General features: G+C 47.6%; 1 protein-coding gene across 4 annotated transcripts in view; it reads left to right on the top strand.

Moving 5' to 3' along the window:
- The window catches only part of AK8 (adenylate kinase 8), a 128701-nt gene that overhangs the window by 71722 nt on the left and 35356 nt on the right, over window positions 1-21623 (top strand). For all 4 annotated transcript variants that reach the window (XR_003790900.1, XM_029204033.1, XM_029204034.1 and 1 more), the window contains one exon: window positions 3679-3820. Coding sequence is in view for 3 of the 4 variants with exons in the window: in XM_029204033.1 (XP_029059866.1) it covers window positions 3679-3820 (142 nt within the window). In the remaining variant the exon portion in view is untranslated. The remainder of the gene's footprint in view (window positions 1-3678; window positions 3821-21623) is intronic.

Here is a 21623-nt window from a genome sequence, read left to right as displayed (position 1 = left end):
GACTTGAGGGCACTGTGCTTGTGGGGTCAGCAAAAGATGGTTTCTTTCCTTTTACTTATTATTTTTATTTTTGGCTGCGCCACACAGGTTGCAAGCTCTTAGTTCCCCAACCAGGGATTGAACCTGGGCCACCACAGTGAAAGCACCATGTCCTAACCACTGGACCACCAGGGAATTACTTTTTTTTTTAAATATTTTTTTGGTTTCCTTTTAGAAATTTAGAAAGCTGGAGCTGTTCACAGCTGGTTTGCTCTCAGGGGTCCTCAGCCCAAGCTCTTTGCAGACTTTATAGGAGGTAAAGTGTTCTTCGCTAGCCACATCCATGGGACCTGGGGACCCCAGCTGGAGACTCCACTGGCTGATCCCACAAAATAAGCAGTCCTTGTGCAAACGTGGCAAAGCGCACGTTCCGGGACATACTGGCTCAGGATCCTGAGATCAACCCGCATGTGTTCATTCAATAAATATGCACCAAGGGCCAGCGCATGGTCATTCTCAAGATGGCCCGGGGGTGGCCAGATCCCCTTCCTTCCTGAAGACCTGGCAGGGCCTCCCCACCCCCACTCCCCAGAGATCACTCTGCTCCAGCCACACTGGCCCTTTCTCCATGCCCTCCACGCGCCGAGGTCATTCCAGCCTCAGGGCCTTTGCCAGTGCCACCCCGAACATCCTCCCCAGATCTCACGAGGCTGGACTCACCGTCCAGATCTCGGCCGGTTGTGACCTCAGAGACCATCCTGGACCCAGTCAAACCAGCAGCATCCCATCATTTGGTTTGCTTTCTTCATAGTATTTATGACTCTCTGAAATGGGTATTTATCTATGTATTGTCTGTCTCGCTGGCTAGAACGTCAAACTCAGGAGGGCAGGGCCCTTGGCTTCTTGTTTGCTGTGTGTGTGGCAGCGTCAAGCCCTTGTCCCTGGACACAGCACAGATGCTCCATAACGCTCCATTGGACGGATCCCTGGGATAGGCTTGCTTTTGTGTTAGTTACTATTTCACTGAGAATATCTGTACATATTTAGGGGTAGACCTGGATTGGAGAGCTCTATGGCAGATTCTTAACACACATTGTCTTTAATCTGTATTTCTCTTGACAGAAAACATGAGGTTTCTGGATCAGAGAAAAGACCCATTATTTATTCACACAGTAGCCTTAGTGCTGGCTCCCCGCACCCTGACTCCTCACAGGGGCCGCCGGTGGGAGCCGGTGGGCCCTGCGTGCGCGGGGAGGGGGGCACAGGGTGGACGAGCCGAAGCTGTGACAGCTGCCCCTCTGTCCTCCCCGCCGCTGCCCTGAATGTAAACAGCCCCTGGGGAGTGGAGGCAGGGGGATCAGTAGGTTTACTACCCCCGGAATACGAACAGAGGATTCAGGACAGAGGTCCCTAAGTCTCTCCGTCTTTTTTTTTTTTTTTTTTTTTTTTTTTGCGGTACGCGGGGCTCTCACTGTTGTGGCCTCTCCCGTCGCGGAGCACAGGCTCCGGACGCGCAGGCTCAGCGGCCATGGCTAACGGGCCCAGCCGCTCCGCGGCATGTGGGATCTTCCCGGACTGGGGCACGAACCCGTGTCCCCTGCATCGGCAGGCGGACTCTCAACCACTGCGCCACCAGGGAAGCCCTAAGTCTCTCCATCTTTAACTGCCCAGGCTTGTTTGAAGTCAACCATCCTTTATCCCAGGCGCCAACTCAGCACACCGTGACCTTGACCTTGGGGAAAACATGAGCATATTCATGAAACATTGTTTCCTGACATACATCTCCCAAACTGGAAAGTACCAGCCCCCATCTCTGAGTGCCATCTCCCACATGCCTGGAGCTGTGCGTCGTGTTGATCCTGTGGTGAGAGGTCCCGGCATCCTCTTTGGTGGTTGAGGAAACAGACTGGGAGAGCCTGCCTGACCGAGGGGAGGTTGGTTGGCACCTAAGGGCAGGGCTGAGACCAGCCCCCGCATTCGTGTGTGCCTCCAGCCCAGCTCCTTCCCTTCCTCTCTTCTTCTGAGCTCCCCAAAGCCTGGTCGAGTTGGTTTTAACATCTTTGTTTAGTTGCAGTGCAGCTTTGAAAAGGGAGGGCTCCTGTCTATTTACTCCATGCCTCCTATCTGACAGGCACTGTGTTAATCATGGAAGAGCGAGGTGGGCATGGTCCTTTGTCCTCGTGAGAGGCAGCGTTACACAAAGAATTAACCAGAGAGTTAATAACAGGGGTGGCAAGTGAAGGTGAAGAAGCACAGGTGCTAACCCAGCGACGGGCCGTCCAGGGAGCGGACTTTCCTCTGGGGCCTGGCCCCGGGCAAGGCATGAGGGAAGGATGCTCTGGATGGAGGGACCGGCACATTCAAGGGGAGGCGAAGAGCTGGGGGAGATTCACAGGGAGGGGAGGCAGGACTTGGGTCCTGCAGGGCCCTGTTGACCAGGGGGAAGGGTACTGCTCTTATCCCCACAGCATTGGGGAGCCATGGCAGGTTTAAGCAGGGAAGGGATGGGATTAGCTGTATCAACTTCTCACTGATCTGTCTCAGCCAAATCTTCTCATTAGAGCAAAATCCCTTTCCTGCTCTTTCCTAGGGACTGGGGAAGAAAGGCTGAAAGATGTAAGAAAGAACAAAATCAGGGAAATGCAAATGACTTAGATGAGGTTTATAGTTCTTTGGCCGCAGGGCAGTAACCAGGCATGTCACAGCCGTGGAGGAAAGCAGTAATTTTTCTGAATCTCTCACCGCCACGTTCACCTGGCTGTCAGCCGGGGGCCTTTGGCATGTGCGTTAGGGCCACTTGGCTGACTCACGGAGGGAACGGGGTATCTCCAGAAAGGCTGCTGAGCCGCCCTGTCACTGCAGCTCCAGGAAACCAGCTCGTTGTGGGGGGGGGCCCACATTCATAGCAAACAATGGTAATATTTACCAAGTATCTCTGGGAAAATGAATGCAAAGTGCAGGAAATGCAGTGCAAATTGCTAGAACGCAGTACATTAGCAACATAGGCCTTTTAATGAATCTGAGAAGAGAGGTATAAATTTCAGGAAAATGTCAATTGCAGTAATGTAAACAAGAGGCTTCTCAAAATCTCCTTGAGACTTGATTTCAGTCTCTGGTTATAACTAGAGCTGTGATTCTTGAGAGAGATTTGATTCTGAACATCAAGGAGGTGAGAACTGGGGCAAGGGGAAAAGAAGGGGGTTGCTTGTGTATCCCGAATTAGCAGAGAGCCTCGGGGAAACCATTGCCATCCCACTGGAGGAAAACCAGACCTTCCACTGGGGATTGGTATGCTTCTGTGAAAAGTCTTTTTGCTGCAAAAACTGGATCCCTGCGGTTGCAGGGGGATCGGGGAGGGATGCCCACATATCACTGGAGGGCTGGGAGCTACCCTGGCGGCCGATGGGCATATATCCTGTCAAAGTCAGGGAAAACTCAAGCTCAAGCTCAAGGTCACCCAGTGCTTTTTTCCCTTCTTGGGTGGCCATGTTCCTCCCATTGCTAGGACCTCGGAGGGTCCTGGGAAACGGGCACCCACAGCCCTGTCCACCTAAAACGGCCTCTTCACCTGTTCAAATCAGGGTCAAATAAAGTTAGGAAGGCCGTGGGCCATGGCCGCGGAGGCTCCCTCCCCTTCCTGTTGGGTCAGGAGAGGTGGCCAGGGCGGCAGAGTGACCAGCTGTCTTCCTTTCTCTGCAGGCCCCAGCTACATCATCATGAAGGTGCTGAGGCAGCTCCTGGACCAGCAGGACTGCGCTGAGAGAGGCTGGGTGCTGCACGGCTTCCCGCGAGACAGGGACCAGGCGTGCTTGATGGATAGCATGGGCTACAAGCCCAACAGGTGAGCAGTCCGCTTCCGGTGGGGCCTCGGCCCTGGCCACGCCGCCTCCCAGGAAGGTCCCCACCACCAGGCACTGTCTGTCCAGATCCGGCTGACTGCTGGCAGCTTGCCGGAGCCTTACCACGTTCTGGAAGGGGAGTGTCTCTTAGTCATTCCCATTCCCACCCACTCGTCCCTTTTACGCTGGGAGCTGGGAGTCATGCTTGGGTTCAGATCCTGGCTCTGCCGCTCGCCTTGCTGGACCTGAGCGTCTCACCTGTGAATGATAACACGCATCAACCAGTCTGGCCTTCCTCATGGGATGGTGGTGCCGAGCAATCCATGTTTCCTTCTACTGTTTTCACAACTTCCTTTTTTACATTTGGTTCTTTGATGTGTCTGATACTTATTTTGATGTGGGTATGCAGTACAGATCTCTTTTTTTTCCCCCTCAAATGTTGAATATTGTTGAATACTCTGTCCTTCTCCCACTCACTTGAACTTGAGGGCACCCGGCCACAGTAGATATTGTGGAAATAAACAAAGACCTCCTAAATGAAAAAAGCAAAGGCTGTTTAGCCACAGCTTGCTGTATATAGCAAAGGGAGTTGGCCGGATCTCAAAGGCAGGCAGAGGGGAGGGAGAGCCTTCTACTGGGAAAGGTGAGGCTTCAGGGCTTCCCTGAGCGAGGCTGTGGGCCTGGGGAAGCTGGGGGCGGCCAGCTGGAAGCAGGGTGTCCTATGTGCTCGGTTAGGGGAACATATTCAGCTTTCTCTCATTTGGTTCTAAATTGGAAATGGTGGCAAAATTAGGGAAACTGTTAGTTACTGATCAAGTCCTGGCTGTTGGGGGCTGATTGCTGCAGAGATGGTGACTGGGTCCTGGGCTGGTGGCTGCAGGGGATAGGTATTTATATATGGTCTGAACACCGTCTGCTCGTAAATACAGTCTCTCAGTACGCTCGGTTGTACTTCTAAACTTTCTATTGTTTCCCACAAGTCTATTTCTGCAGTCGTACCACACTGTTTAACTACTTTAGTTTTATCATGTATTTCAAGTCAGTGCAGGACAAAGCCCTTTCATTACTCTTCTTTATTGTCTATTTTATCCGTTTGTTATTCCAAATGAGTACCATGATAATTTGATCCTGAACCGCCATTGACTTTTTAAAAATATTTTATTTATTTATTTATTTATTTTAGCTGCGCCGGGTCTTAGTTGCGGCACGTGGGATCTTCGTTTCAGCATGTAAACTCGTAGTTGCGGCATGCACGCGGGATCTAGCTCCCCGAGCAGGGATCGAACCCGGGCCCCCTGCATGGGGAGCGAGAAGTCTTACCCACTGGACCACCAGGGAAGTCCCTGCCATTGACATTTTAACTAGAATTGCATTAGGTTTATCACCTGGTCTGTTGCAGTCTATGGCCCTGTCCTCTCTTTGGCCCTTCGTGAAACGACCGACACTTTACGGGGCCCATGCTTTTCATCTTAAGTGCATTTCTAGGTATTGTATTACCTGTTGTTCTTCTTGGTGGTGTCGTGATAAGAGGGTATTTTCACCCATTGTATTTTCTAACTGGATTTCTCAGGAGTAGAAGAAAGATATTGATTTTTCTTATTTGCTTTATACTCCAGCTTCCTTACTAGAACTTTCTTACTGCTTCTGATAGTTTTTCAGTTGATTCCCTTGGGCTTTTCAGGGTGGTGATCATGTCACATCTACAAATATTTATCCTTTTGCCTCTTCCTTTCCAATATTTATGTTTATCATTTTACTCTTTGGTCTAATTACATTGGGCAGTACTTCCGGAACTGAGGCATGATGGACAGGTGTTTTTTTTTTCCCCTGACCTGAAGGACTGTCCTGCATTCTACCACTAAGGCACTACTGTCATTTGAGGTATATACAGTTTTTATCAAGTTAAAGAAGTATAGCTCTTAGAATTTAAAATATCTGGAGTTGATGCTGAATATTATTCAAAGGCCTTTTTAGCATCTTCTAAGACAAATGTGGTTTTTTTTCCCCCTTTTTGAGGTATGAATATAATGAATTATGTTAGCAGGTTTTCTAATAATAAGTCAGCCTTTCATTCCTAGAATGACTGTCACTTGGTCTTGGTGTGTTATTCTTTCAATATATTGCTTGTGGCAGGTACAGTTTTGATTCCCCATCAAAACTGAGCAGTCCCCCTCCCTGCCATGTCATGCCAGTGAATGTTATATTACATGGCAAAAGGAACTTTGCAGGTGTAATTAAGGTAACTGATCAGTTGGCTTTAAAGTAGGGAGGTCATCCTGGGTGACCTGGATCTTTAGTGCAGTTAGGCCTGTACCAGACTTCTGACCTACAGAACAGTAGTATAATAAGTTTGAACTTTTTAAATCAACTAAATTTGTGGTAATTTGTTATAGTAGCAATGGGAAACTAATATACCGTTGGATGGTATTGGCTACATTTTTACTTAGATTTTTTGCATTAATATGCATATATAATATGGGTCTGAATTTTTCCTTTTTTTTTTTTTTTGTCCTTTGTCAGGCTTATAGTATCAAGGATGTGATCATTTCATAGGTTTTCATTCTTCCTCCGTATCTGGAATAGTTTTTAAAACACTAACTGTTCCTTGGAGCTGGCCCTTTGGGGGAGAGGTAGCTTATTAGTGATTTGATTTTGTGTTTCCTGTAGTTTTTGCTTTATATGTTTTGGTGCCATGTTATGTAGTTCATAAAGGTTTTTGTCAGCTGTGTGTTCATTGTGCAGTGCCATCTTGAGGAAAGCAACTGTCTGTGACAGGACCGTTACTTGTCTCCTCCAACATGAATTTTCCCTTTCCTCCTCAGTAACGAAACATCAGTTTTCAGTAGAGCGCGTTGGCGGCTGAAATGAAAGACCCCATTTTCCAGCCTCCTTTACAGCTCTGTAGAACCACAGGACTAAGTTCTGGCCAATCAGATATAAGCACAAAGTTGTGAGTGTAATTTCCAGAAAACCTGCTCTCGGAGAGCTAACTCAGCTGGAAGGAGGTCTTTTATGTCCTTTTTGTCTGTTTTGCCTTTCTCTTCTCGTTTTGTTTTTCCTTACGTTAATAATCACCTTGTTTCTTCACTTGCCTAGTTTTCTTTGTATCTATTTGCTACTTATTCCTACAGCTTATAATAGCCCCTCAGAACAATAGTCCACAAAGTCCATCATATTACGTAAACTCTGAGTTCCAGGTTTTTCTTATTTACTCCCGTTCCTTTCTTGTTTGGACTGCTTTTTCTCTAGGTTTACTGCAGGGCTGTTCCAGGACTTTTCTGCGCTGTGATTAGAGGGCTTCCCTTGGCCTGTCTTCTGAGTTGGAGTCCCTGTTTCCTGAATCACACATCTTCCTCTTTCTCACATGCTCTCTTGTTTTAGTGTAGCATACCTTCCAGTTGCTTCTCAAGTTAAAAAGATGGTTTGACAACAGTAGGCTGTTACACCCTCATCACGTGTGCTCCAGACTGAAGAAGTTCACACTGAAATTTCATTTATTTCTTTTGTCTGGGTCTCATTTACTCCATCGGGCCAAAAATTAATGTGAAAACCCATGTCCTTCAGTTCTGGGAAATTCTCTTGAATTATTTTGTTGATTTTTCTCTATTTTTTTTCTGTTTTCCCTGGAACCCGCTATTTGGGTGTTAGATCTCCTGGACTGGCCTTGTAAATTAAAAAAAAAACAAACACTTTTCTCTCTTTATCCTATATCTTTTGTTGGTTTTGTGTTTGTATATGTGTGTGGTTTGCCTTTGTTTTGTTTTGCTCTACTTTCTAGGAGGTTTCCTCAACTTTCTCTTTCAACCCTTTTACTGAATTTCTAACTTCTGCTGCAGTGTTTACTTTTATAACATTCAAGAGGTCTTTTTTTGTCATCTGAGTATTACTTTTATAGCTTCTTGATCTTATTTCATGGATTTTTTTTTAAATCTCTTGAAGATGTTAATGGCAAGCTTGTTTTTGCAGGAGGGTAATGAGGAGAGGTTTTCTCCCCTCCTGCATAGTCTGTTCCTACTGAGTTTTTGTTTGTCTTGGTCTCATTGTTTCTCAGTAGAAAGATGTTGCGTTACCCTTGGTTGTTTGCTCACATGTAAGAACGGGAAACTAAAAAACTATTTGGGAGCTTTGAGGGCATAGATGGAGCTCATAGAATTTGACTTCAGTGTAAGATGAACTATTGGGGCCTTTCGTGCAGAATCCTCCCGCCAACTCAACATCTTTAAGTCTTCTCCTCTGGAGATGTCAGATTCCTCAGAGAGGACTCACCCAATCTCCTGCTGGAGGGTAAAGGTCTGGGGCCCGAGGGAGAAGCAGGACAGTGGAGACTGGGAGAAGGTGGGCAGAGGTCTCACACACTGCACGCCATGTGCATATATTTTTTTTAACCTAATTCCCCTAATTTTGGTACAGACTCAGACTGTGAACTGTGCTCAGCATTCTTCAAGTCCAAGGAGCCTGTATGATATCCTCTCGAGAGAATAAACCTCCCATTTCTACCGAAGTGGAGGAGGATTGATTCACTCAGCTGGGTGGAGTGAGGAGGGCATCTGGGGCTTAGTCTCTCCTTAAGCAAGTTCAACCAATCGTCCTTATTTTAGCCATCCAGTTTCCGAGTGGACTGTTACGGGTGCTGCTTGCTGCTCAAAAGCCAATAAAGAGGCAAGTTCGGTGGAAAGGAAAGTTTGCTTTATTTCCAATGCTGGCAACCCAAGGGGGGAGGGGGGGGGACTCCTGTCCAAAGGCTGACTCCCCCCTACTGACAGTCAGGGGCCAAGAGCTTTTGTAGACGGAGGGAGGGCGCTACATGCAGCAACAGCACAGTCAGCTCTGACACTCACCTTGAAACTGGTCCTGCGATGCTCTGACCAGCGTCATCTTGACTGCTTTAGGTACAGTCAGCCTTCAGTTCCAGGGTCGGTTTGTTCCCATTTCCTTGAGGCCAGTTCTCAGAATTGCGGCAGCTTATGTCATGGCTACAGCCTGGTCATCACGTAGGTAACTTCTTCCACCTGGTGGGGTTTCAGTATCTAGGAGACGGTTCACAGGATACGGCTCAGAATATTATCCATAGTCCCTGAGGAGGAACTAAAGGTCCTTAACTCTGCATAATGACTAAACTATGATTATTTGTTTGACTGTTTTCTTTGCCTCTGCGTTTTCTCTGATTAAACGTACTCGTTGGCTAAAGTTTTTCCACAGACAAAAGGCAGGTGGAGGACATGGGAGGGAAGGACCACAGGGCCCTGCTCCGTTTCAGTACCTCTGCCTGAGTCTTTTGAGGATTTGCCGGTGAGGACTCTGGGTTTGTTCTCAGCTTTTCCTGCTGCTGACTCGGGATTTGGCTTGCTGACGTCTCTGTTGCTTGTTGTCACAGGTCCAGCTGCCTTCCAGCCTCAAAAACACTTGTTTAGTTGCCTTCCCTTCCGCTGTTCTCCCTGTCGTTGCTGTAGGTTTTCAGAATCCCTTTCCCGTCAATCTTCTGTCGGGTTTGGGGAGGAAACAGAATGTGATGCGTGTTTCAACGCGCCATTTCTACCCGGAACTCAACCCTTGATTGCTTTGTTGCATTTGCGTGTCTCTTACCTTCAGTTACTTTGCTTCCTTTATTTTGAGTTGTCACGTAAGGCAGGATGAAATTGGGTTTAACATTTTTTATTCAACCTGCTTGTCTCTTCCTTTGAACAGTTGAATTTATCCCACTTATTTTTTACTTTCATCACTTTATTTTATGCTTCATCATGGTTTCCTTTGTTTCCCATCTTTTTTTAATGGTCTGTGTTTTCCTTTTTATTTTATAAATTTATTTATTTATTTCTGTTTTTGGCTGCGTTGGGTCTTCGTTGCTGAGCGCAGGCTTTCTCTAGTTGTGGCGAGCGGGGGCTACTCTTCATTGTGGTGCGTGCATTTCTCATTGCGGTGGCTTCTCTTGCTGCAGAGCACGGGCTCCAGGCGCACGGGCTTCAGTAGTTGTGGCTCGTGGGCTCAGTAGTTGTGGCGCATGGGCTTAGTCACTCCGCGGCATGTGGGATCTTCCCGGACCAGGGCTCGAACCCATGTCCCCTGCGTTGGCAGGTGGATTCTTAACCACTGCGCCACCAGGGAAGCCCTTTCTTTTTGTTTTATTATTGCTATTGTTGGCTTCTCTCCTCTCCCCCCAAGTTGGTTTCGAAGATAAGCTGTTTCTAGTTCTACTACTCTTGTCAAGATGGTTTGATTAAACTTGTATTTCTCAATTTGTCAGTTCTGAAATGAAACAGAATATTTTGACTCTGTCAGTGAAAGATGAAAGAAAAAATGCTCCCATATGTACCACCTCCTCATTCCCCTCCCCCATCAACTCTCCATTTCTGGCAGGCTGGGGCTGGGGGTGGGGAGGGACAGACACATTCTGAAATTTTTTGGCCTCAGTCTGTTATACACAGATTATTATTTTTAAGATAGCTAAGCTTTTCTTTCTAGAAATATAACAATTACATTCTGTTTTTAGCTGTATTACTGTACTTGTGAAGTTTTCATTCTCTCTTCAACTGGATTCAGATTTCAACGCCAGCTGTTTACATGATTCAACCTCTCTACTTATCAGTTTTGACTCATTGTTCATTTGAATGGATTATGTCTTTGAGTCATTTTCAGCAAGGGTACAGACATGCTAAACTTCCTAAATTCTTGCACATGTGAGAATGTCCTTCTGTTAGCTTCATCTGTAAACAGCATCTAGCAAGGTAAAAAATTCTCCCATCACATTTCTTACCCCTGAGCATCCTGTACCGTTTCTATACTGTGCTCTGACACCTGTGGGCTTGCAGTAATGTCTGAGGCCAGTGAGATTTTTTTCCATTATAGGTAACGTACTTCTTATGTCTGGATGCTCTGTCTCTCAGTTCATTTACATTCACTAGGCCATGCCTCAGTCTTGGTTCTCTTTATTACTTTTCTCTGGAATATTATGAATCCTTTCCATTTCCATTATTTCAGGAGAATTTTCTTCCAGTACATATATTAATATTTTTCTGGTTCGTTCACTTGTTCTTATTCAGGAAGACCAATTACGTCCATGCTGCATATTTATTATCTGTTTCCATAATTACAATTTCTTTCTAGCAGCTTTTATCTTTTCCTTTTCTTTTCTGTTTTTTTTTTTTTTTTTTTTTTTGCACTACACGGGCCTCTCACTGTTGTGGCCTCTCCCGTTGCGGAGCACAGGCTCCGGACGCACAGGCTCAGCGGCCATGGCTCACGGGCCCAGCCGCTCCGCGGCATGTGGGATCTTCCCGGACCGGGGCACGAACCCGCGTCCCCTGCATCAGCAGGCGGACTCTCAACCACTGCGCCACCAGGGAAGCCCTCTTCTGTATTATTTTTCACATCTGTCCTTCATGATAACTTTATTTTTTATCATATTTATTTCTTGTTGCTTCTAATTTATTTTTCATTTCTATAATGCTTTTACGTTTCCCTTAGTTTTTTCCCTTAACGTTGTCAGTTTTCTTTCATCTCCTTTTAAATTTTATCTCATCCTCTTTTCTTTGATTTCTTGTATTACAGAGTCTGTTCTCTCTAAATTATTTTGAGCACATTGATAAGGTTTTATCTAAAATGTTCTGCTGTTTCCTAGAGTACTTCTTCTTCCAAAGGGTATTCATTGTCTATGTCTCTCTCTCTCCCTCTCTCTCTCTCTCTCTTTTAACTTTTAGGACGCTTATTTAGCAATGTCTATACCTGAGTCCCAAGGTGGGTATATTTTGCAAATCACGTGTCTTTGAATAGCTCTGTGGTTTGTCTAAGAATAGCATGAGTTGGTTTTAGAAAATAGACAGAAAATTCGTTTCCTCTGACTGTTGTAACAAATTACCACAAACTCAGTGGCTTAAACAGTACACATTTATTGTCTTACAGTTCTGTAAGGCTAACATCAATACGTCAGACAGGCTGCGTTCCTTTCTGGAGGCTCTAGGAAGAGTACATTTCCTCACCTTTTCAGCTTCTAGAGATTGCCCCCAGTCCTTGGATCACTGCCCCCTTCCTCTGTGTTCAAAGACAGCAGTGTTGCAACACTTGGTCTTCTTCTGTGGCCACATCTCCCTCTGACCAGAGCTGGGAACAGTTCTCAGATTTTAAGGACTCGTGTGATTGGATTGGGTCCACCCAGATAATCTTACCTATCAACGTCCTTAATGTAATCTCATGTGCAGATCCCCTTTTCCATGTGAAGTAACATATTCACAGATTCTGGGGGTTAGGAGGTGGACCTCTTGGTGGGGGGCATTATTCTGTCCCTCACGGTTGGATTCTCCTCAATTCTGTCTTAATTATATCCTTGGAGTTGGGTCTGGAGAGCTTCCTCCTAGAAGACTGAAAGGTCTGTTTGGTTCTAGGGCAGCAGGCAGCCTGAGCATCCTGTCTTTCCATCTGTGTTGACCGGGAATTTCCAGGGGACCACAGTGCTATGAGGCGAAGTTTCCACCCTCCGTTTGCTGGGGATGGAACAGACTTTGGTGTCAATAATTAGCTTCTGAGTAAACTCATCTACCTGAAGATGAAAGGCATCAGGGAAAATGCAAAAACAGTCACTTAAAAGAAGACTGGGGGCGGGTCATTGGCAAGACATAGGGAGGGAACCTAGTGCTCATTTTTCTGAACCCCGAGGGGAAGAACGCCCGTTTTATTTACCAACCCTGTGCACCATGCCAGGACTGCACGACCAACAAGGGGAGGACACGGTGTTTATTAAAAGCATCGCAGGGAAGATTATTCAAGAACCTCTTTGATTTTGGGCAGGCTTGCAAGGAAATACTTCCCCGTTCACCACGAAGTAAAAAGCAGTTTCTAAAGACTTAGTAAATAATGCCAATTTAATTTATTTGACCCTAAGGCAGAGGACAAGCAGAGAAATAAAAAAGATATTTGTTTACAACGTAAACTGTTCAGTCATCCTTCTGTATCTCTCTCCCGTCACTGAGGGTGTATTTTCTCCTCCTCTTTGTCATCTCTGACCAATCCATTTCCTCCACCTTAGCTTGCCATTAAGCATTTTTTTATGGTTAATTCAGAAAGTAATTTTAGCCATGAACCTTCAAGTCCAGATATAGGCTAAGGAAGAGAGAAACATTCTAAAATGAACCCACCTAGCACTGGGATGAGTATCAGGGCTGTAATTCTGGTTCGGTTGTGATGCCAATTATAAAGCACTCTAGCTGCGGTGCTGCAGTTTTTGACACCAGGAGGAAATCTTGACAGAATTATAGCCTAGAAATCAATCTGGGAATACGATACAGAAATCTATAATTCAGATATGAAAACAGTCTACAAAGGCTCTTTTTGTTTTTAGGAGGATTCAATGAAATTAGATTAAAATAAATTTACATATCTATCAATTTTACTATTAAAATATATTCATACTAGTAAATAGAGTTATTGGGGAAGGGTAAGCTACTCTGTATTGGACACAGAAAGAGACCCCTCTGGCTTATCAGGGAACAAAGTTATTGTCTCCTTGTCAAATACGAGTCTCTTCTTAGAGCTAATAAATGGATAGTGTTCAAATGCCACGTTTTGTTTCACTTCTGCCTCATAAACCCATGGCACATAATACTAAATTATGTTCCGCTGAGCAGTATCCAACTCCTGGTTCCAACATCCCACAGTGAGGGAAACAAACCAAGTAATTGATGTGTCACAAAGATGGAGAAAAAGTTATTTGAGAACAAATAAAATGGGCTATAAAGTTTGTTAAAATGTAATAATAATAGTAAAAAAAAAAAAAAAATAGAAGAAGAAGAAGAAAGAAGAAAGAAACAAAGAAAGAAGTGTCCAAGGCTCCATCCAGAAACCTGCCCCCTGCCTGGCTATAAAATAATTCATTTCATGCTGCAAGTTTGTAGCACGGTATTTCCTTTTAAAATTAATGTTTACTATGGAGAGGGAGTATAGGATTCTGATTGATGTCGGGAAGTTTGCAGTGTATCAGACAGACTGGTGGTTTTCTGTTTGTTTTTTTTTTTCCTTTGCATCCTGCCTCACCTTGATGCTGTGAGGAGGGGGCGGGGCGGGCCATGCCTTGAACCTCTTCCCCCGGCCCCCGGGCTGTACCGCTGCAGGCCCAGCGGGCAAGGTCCGGGTCACGTCCAACTGCAAGGTCCCAGGTCAGAGCTGCTGCTGCGTCTCTCAGAAATCCCTGGAAAGAGGGTAAAAGAGGGGACCCTCGCTGAGTCAGTGGCAATAGAATTCAGCAGAATGGTAGCAGAGATTTTATTATTGCTGTTTTCTTTGGTATTTCTCTCTTTCTCTTCTCCATTGGACTAAATTTGGGGCTATGAAGAAATCGCCCAAGGAAGGTATTTTCGATTAGCTTGTTGTGTCCCAGGTTGTTTTGTGCAAACTGGCAACTGCTGTATAGGTTCCTTTTCGAGTGTGGTGGGTTTTAATTTTTTATTATTTCTTTTTTTTTTTTTTTTTTTTTGCGGTACGTGGGCCTGTCACTGTTGTGGCCTCTCCCGTTGCGGAGCACAGGCTCCGGACGCGCAGGCTCGGCGGCCATGGCTCACGGGCCCAGCCGCTCCGCGGCATGTGGGATCTTCCCGGACCGGGGCACGAACCCGTGTCCCCTGCATCGGCAGGCGGACTCTCAACCACTGCGCCACCAGGGAAGCCCCTGTTTATTGTTATTTCTTAAACTAGACAGTTGTGTGTCCCACATAACTGTGGGAGCCCAGAGGGGTTCGGTTGTCCCTGGGAAAGCAGTGACAGGTCTCCTCTCATTGCACTTGGATCCCAGTTGGTGCTGGGTGTCTTGTTGGCTCTTGCTAAAAGCATAGCCCTTTCCCCCAGGGAACCGGAGAGCAGAGCTGCTGAAGGGACCCAGGCTGGCTGATGTGAACTCCCAGCCTGGAGGAGCTGGGACTCCCACACCCAAGCGGAGCCTGCCCGGTGCAAGCCTGGCCCCTCAGACACGTGGGTCTGAAAGCTTTCATATCTCCTGGGCCAGACCCTCGAAACAAGCCTCCGCTTAGTGGTCGGAGGTGGCCCAGAATGTTCAGACCAGGCGGCTGCTGCTGGGTCCCTTGCTCTCCTCCTCTCCCCTCCGCATCTTCGCATCCAGTTTCTGACTCTGCTCTGCAGGGGTCCTGCCTTGTTCGTCCCTGAGGACACTTCTCCCCTTCCCGGTCCTGCCCCCTCATCTCGGACCCTCATCATCACCCTGACAACCAGAATGGTGACAGTGATATCTGGTGTCTACTGAGTGCCAATTGTGTGCCTGCTGTGCATCTCCTTTAATCCATTCAGTAGCCCCATAAAGTAGGTTGGTTCGGTAAAAGGCATGTGGGCTCAGAGGAGCCGTGTCCCTTGCCCCAGGCCACGTGGAGGAGACCAACCGGGACCCCAGCTCTTTGCTCTGAACGGCTCCATCGTGCCCTTTCTGCAATGCGATGAGCGTCTATCCCTGCCCCCTGGCTTGCTGGCTTGAAAAAAACTACAGTTGGCCTCAGTTTTCCTGTCTGTCAAATGGAGCAATAACCTCTACCCTTTTAACCTGACAGCACCAGTGCTCTGGAGAGTGAGTGGAATATGTGTGCGTGTGATTTATAATTGGCAAGTGCCGTGGATGCAGGGGGCTCTATGAGCTGGCTCCGAGTATCCCTCCCACAGCTCTTTCTGGGAGGACAGACTCTCATTCAAAGTGTAGGATATAGTTTTCTCTCCTGTTCTCACAAAATAAATTACACACTCCATGCCCTAAATAGGTGAGCTACTGATTTGCCTACACTTTAAGAAGCATGGAAACATTTATTATGATCGTCACCCATGTGCTTTTCAATTCCTATTACACAAAAAGAGGCTAAAATGGGGCTTCCCTGGTGGCACAGTGGTTGAGAGTCCGCCTGCCGATGCAGGGGACACGGGTTCGTGCCGCGGTCCGGGAAGATCCCACGTGCCGCGGAGCGGCTGGGCCCGTGAGCCATGGCCGCTGAGCCTGTGCGTCTGGAGCCTGTGCTCCGCAGCGGGAGAGGCCACAGCAGTGAGAGGCCCACGTATCGCAAAAAAAAAAAAAAAAGAGGCTAAAATGGCAAATACTGTTACACTCTGAAGGACGACCATGAGAGAGTGATTGCTGTATCTACTCACTGTGGGCTGGTACAAATAACTCATTTCTACTCAAAATATTTTCCCTCTAGTCACAATCGGCTTGCTTTTCTTACCTACAGAAGACATTTTAAAGACGCCCGTTGGTTGGAATTGGGGAAGGTAGCTCCTCATTCACCAGGCGGCATGTGGGATGAGAGGGTGGCCCTGAAATAGACAAAGACAAAAATCACCCTTTTGTCTGGAAGGGCCCCGTGGTTCCAGGCAAACTGGAAAATTGTGATCAGAGCGTTTCACATTGTTGATAAATTATTCTGCTGAATGCTGGTTTGATTTCTTGGGTTCAGCTATGTTGAATGTAAACAATGGAGAATCATGGTATGTTATGAAAGTAAAAACTGAACTGGTATATAGTTAATATGCCAGAGCTCTCTAATTTAATTTAAAAGCTTATTATTTTTTAGTTGCACATGACACTGTGTTCTGGAGGACAACACAGCGAAACCCTCAGAGAATGGCTTCACCATTTCTGATGTGTGCCAAAGTGAAAAGGATGTTATAATCTCTTAAGAGAGCAGCAGTTGGACCAAAGAAAAATTAAAATGCGCAACGAGAGGGTTTCTCGCCTCTCCTCTCTCTCTTTCTCGCTCTCTCTTTTTTATTATCACTTGGTCCTTCCAGGAAGCTCTCATATTTCTGCAGCTGATCCTTATGTGGATTAGGGATAATAAACAGCCCATTAATGGAGGCCTGAACTAGGAAATGGAGCCGGAATCAGCAGCAAAATTCAGTGGCTGCCTGAGGTTAATAACTCCATTACTCCAGCCCTGTGCCGAGCCGCCCAACGAGTGGGATGTTAGCCTCATCTTACTCCTCATTAATTGAGCTAATAGAACCCGGCTGACCCTGCCTTGCTGCCACCATCCGAGAGTTTACCAGACATGGGCTGGAATACATATCATGGACTGTGTGCTCCACGGCGCCTTTTGTTTTTGGAAGAAAGATCTTTCCTAAACATCGGTGAGCCGGAAGGCCCCTCCTAACGGCAGAGTCGCTGTGCACCTATCCACAGCAGGGTCCCCAACCACTCGGATTCTGTCACACAAGCGATGGTGTCCATTGGCCCCTCTAGGCAGATGTCCACTTGGGTTCGAGGGCTTTGGAGGAAGTAGCCATTGTCTCAACAAAATGGGGTCAAGGGTAAAAAAGAAAGTGTGCATGTGATGGAGGTGGGAGTGGGGGCAGCTCCAGGCCTTGTCTCTTCTGGTTCTTTCTTTCTTTCATCATTCAGCAGCTATCTCTTTTTCATCCGTCTTTCCCCTTCTTGATAGTTAGACACGCGTTTCTGACAATCTTGCTTTGCGGCTCGCTGGTAAGCGGTCCGGGGGCTCTGCGTAACCTTTCTAAGCCTCGGTTTCCTTATCCGTCAAATGGGGTGATAACCCAGCCCTTCTTACCTCACCTTTGCTGGATTCATGTACGTATTTGCTGGGAAAATGCATATGGGTGGGACTAGGAATTAAAAAATGCTCCGTACAGCCAAGATGATGATGTCAACAGATAAATATCGAAACCTGCATTTCCTGCAGCCAGTTATTATCCTCTCTGCGCTCCAGTTTCCTCAACTGAGGACCAGGGACCATGGCACTGGGGACGTCAGGTCGGGGGTAGGAGGCGGTGATGCGGAAGCACTCTGCACAGAGCCTGGCGTATGGACGAGGGCCTCCGGGTGTGGGAGCCGCATTTATTCCTAAAACATTGGGAGCTCTGGGCCTGTGCGTGGAGACCAGAGCTTCTGCAAAGCAAGGTCAGATCAGCTCCTCACCAGGGAACTGTGGCCCGGGCTGGCCTCTCGGCTGCTCGGAGCACGCTGCTCCCCTCTGGGTGGAGGAAGGTACTTCCTTGTTCACCTGCGACTGGTGGGGCAGAAGATGATCCTGCAGATACACGAAGACAAAACTGAACTTTTGTCACAGAAGCCAAGGAGCCAGACAAACAGGGAAATCTGAATGCTAGAACAGTCTCGCAGATCGTGTGGCGGCCGTGAGGGGGCTTCACCCTGGGGACAGGGTGACTGCAGCTGAGCCGTGGAAGGCATCTTCTGTCCGGCAGGAGGGCAGTTAGCTAGGTTTTGCAGGCTTTTGCTGGATTGGCTAATTTAAATAATTTCAGGGGCTCCGGGGCCTGGGGGTTGTTCCCGGCTGGAGTGTAGGAGTCCCGGAAGGGGAGTGCTTGGAGTGGGGCTTGGCAAACTGCCCAAGAAGGGAACTTGAGGGTTGCGAGCCGTGACTTGAAAACTGGGTCGATACAGCACTTGTGAAATGCCGTATCACGCCTGTCCTTCTTGGGATGGACTTTGCCCACCTGTCCTCATTCTGTATGCTTCACCTTTCCACGGTCGAGGCATACTTTCGGAGACAGCCTTGAAGAGATTAAAACTCAGCCCAAGGGTCTTCCATCCCGGCAACGCTTGCATCTCTCCAGCGTCTCTGAAATCTCTGCCATCACCTGCTCCGGCGTCCCGTTCGGGTAAACTGCCTTGGCCTCGCTTTCGCATCTCCACTCCCCCCAAGACGTAGGCCATCTTCCCAGGCCACCAGCTCAGTTTCCACTACACTCGTTACACAGCCACTTAGCACGTTGCGACAGCGCGCAGCAGCTGTCCCGGCTCTGAGGGTGCGTGTTGCGCTTCCTTGTAGCAAAAATAAATACTAGCTGGTGATGGGAATTTGGCAGCCAGCCGGGAGGTCGGAGGGGATGCAGGCGGTGGTTCTCAGAGCCGGTTGCTGGGTCACCGGGCCTGGAGTTAGGAAAGGAGGTGCACCCTGGGCCTCCAGCTCAAGACTGTGGCCAGTGGTGGAGTCGGGGCCCCTGGGGCTGGAGCATTTTAATCCTTCGGTAAATAAGGACTGAAGTAGAAAATGGGAAGTTTTCCCGCCTAGGGACTGTTGACATTTTACCACTTTATTTCCAATGTTTGTGTAAGAAAAAGTCTGGTGAGGATGATTCTGAGCAAATGTGGAAGGTCGGCACCGCTTTTTTTCGAGGGTTAAAACTTAGTTTATGACAGTCTGTTACTAAGGTTTGTCGTCTGTCTGGAAGAGCATAAGAGCAATTACTTTTGAAGCAGGGACATCAAAAATGTACATTACCTTTGAACTCTTTGCCTGCAGCCTCCAGGATCTTGCAGAGTATAAAATATAAAAGTACAGTGAATTCTCAGAAAGAGAGCGAGCGCAGACGCCCACAGGCTTAGCTCTGCCGTCCCCAGCAGGCAGTGTGCGTGGTGTGCTGGTGGCAGGAAACTTCAGGGCAGCTGGCAGTCCGGGGGCGTAAGAGGCAGCCTGTGCTGGGTGATGGAGGGCCTGGGAGTTTAGTCTTTAGGAAGAAACAGGGCACACGTGTAACAAGGGATTTGCGTGGTATTTTCTTGGTTAGTAACTTTGTTAAAGACTGACACTAACCGTCTTGCTGTAGTATATTGAAACTCAGTGTATTTGTTTATTTATTTATTTTGGTTGTGTTGGGTCTTCGTTGCTGTGCGCAGGGGCCACCCCTCGCTGTGGTGCACAGGCCTCTGCAGTGGCCTCTCCTGCTGCGGAGCACAGGCTCTAGGTGTGTGAGCTTCAGCAGTTGCGGCGCACGGGCTTAGTTGCTTTGCGGCATGTGGGATCTTCCCGGACCAGGGCTCGAACCCGTGTCCCCTGCATTGGCAGGCGGATTCTTAACCACTGCGCCACCAAGGGAGCCCCTAACTCAGTGTATTTATTAACCATTAAAATTTTTTTTTTTCCTAAGAACTTTCTGAGAGCCCAGTTCTGCCTGGCCGGCTCTCCTGCTGTCTCTAAGAGGTCTAGGAAGGGGTCCAGAGTGAGTTTGCCACACTCTACTTGAGCACACTTTCTCCCCAAATGACACCGTGTAAATGTGTCATTTGGGGAGGAAGTGACAACTTTTCTCAGTTTCCTAGTTTAGTGTCTGATTACCTTCACAGTCAGAAAATTTCTCTCCTGCCCAGCTCTCCCTTTTCCCCCCATCAAGGTTGACTACTCTTCATTGACAAAGCACATCTCAATTTCTGTTCCCCCTGTGGATTCTAAGCTCTTATTAGGGGTGCAACGGGTTTTATCCAACCAGTAACAGTTGGGCCTAAGTCGGTGGTGACTGAGACATCAGGGGAGATAAACACACCTTCCCTGCTATCAGACATCTAAAGCAATCTCCAGGCCTCGGTGGAGAGTGACAGGTGACCTTTCGCAGAATGGAGCCCCGGGTAGTTGGCATTTGAGTCCAGCTCTGATGAAGATGCCCCCATTTTTGGCAGGCGCAACTCTAGACCGTTGACTTAAATTCATTTCCCAGAGAAAGACAAGAGGACGGAGGCCGAGATGACCTGGAGGAATCATATTTGTTTCCTTTACCCATAGGAGACTTTGGGAGGTATCAGAGTGTACTTCAATTTTCCATCTTCCTTGGAGGCATAAATAAAGTGCTGAACTGTTGAACCCCGCTCATGCTTTAAAAGCTTGGGCCTCTGCCAGATTCATGTGGCAGATGTCTAAAAGCTTGAAGCTCTCCTCCCTAAATATCACAGAAATTATTTAATAATAATAAAAAAAAACTTTTAAGAAGGTCTCCCACAAATTGAAGTTCAGCCTTACTTCTTCTGAGACTATAGAACCCTGGGCCTTGCCTCCTTGTCGGCTTTGAGGTATCTGCAGATTCCAGGCCCCACCCAACACCCGCCCCCACCCCCAGGGGCAAGTGGGTCGGAACTCCCATGTGGTTCTTGGGGCCCTTCCTTTCTCTCTGGGCCTCTGTCTCATGAAGCGTAGGTTCTAGATCCTAGGAAAGGACTCCATGCATTGGGAAGAAACCCACCCGGCCTGGAACTCCCACTCTCAGAGTAGGAAGTGGGGTGGGCATCAGGAGAGGAGGGCTTCCCTCTTTCCCACCCATCCCTCCCCTTCCTGCCCCCGCACCTGAGCACACCTGCCTACTTCCTGCTTGCTAAACACCGAGTGTTTGCTCCTAATGTGTCTTCCTTCAGAGCACCTTGGGTTTTTGTCCAAATCTTATCTTTCCTACAAGGCTTAGCTCAAACTCCACCACCTCCAGGAAGCCTTCCCTGATGCTTCTCCTTGCTCTGCACCTTCACGGCACTTTACACGTTGTCCTGCGGATGGGAAGCAGCTTAACAGGACAATGGTTAAGCAAGAGGCCCCAGAAACGTGGCTTTGCCTCATATAGGCTGTGTGAGGCTGGGCAGGGTTTTTTTTTTTATCATCTCTGAACTTCAGTCTCCTCCTGTGCAAGACAGGGATGATTTTGTTCAGATAAGCACCAAATATTTACAGAGCATCTGTTACATGCAGGTACTGCTCGACTTCTGGGAAAACAAAAGGAAACAAAACCGAAAATACTTGCTGTCACATGGCTTACGTTCCTTCTGGCGTGAGAAAGGCTATATACAGCCAACAGATGCATACTATGTTGGGTCCCATGGAGAGCAGTAAAACAGAGTAAAGGGGAGAAGGGAAGGTGGGCAGGAAGGTGGAGAGGGATGGGTGGGGTAGCACATTTCTTGGAAGGTGGTCAGGGATGGCCTTTCTGTTAAGAGCACATTTGAGCAGAGGTTTAAACAAATCCTGGGATGATCTGTGGTAGAGCAGTTCGGGCCAGGGGAACAGCAAGTGCAAAGGCCCTGGGGTGAGAATGTGCTTG

Source organism: Monodon monoceros, unplaced genomic scaffold (assembly GCF_005190385.1).
Source record: "Monodon monoceros isolate NGI ecotype Baffin Bay Population unplaced genomic scaffold, NGI_Narwhal_1 Super_Scaffold_5, whole genome shotgun sequence".
In the NCBI taxonomy this organism is placed as follows: Eukaryota; Metazoa; Chordata; class Mammalia; order Artiodactyla; family Monodontidae; genus Monodon; species Monodon monoceros.
The sequence above is the reverse complement of the archived record's forward strand: the minus strand, read 5'-3'. Positions and strand labels throughout refer to the sequence as shown.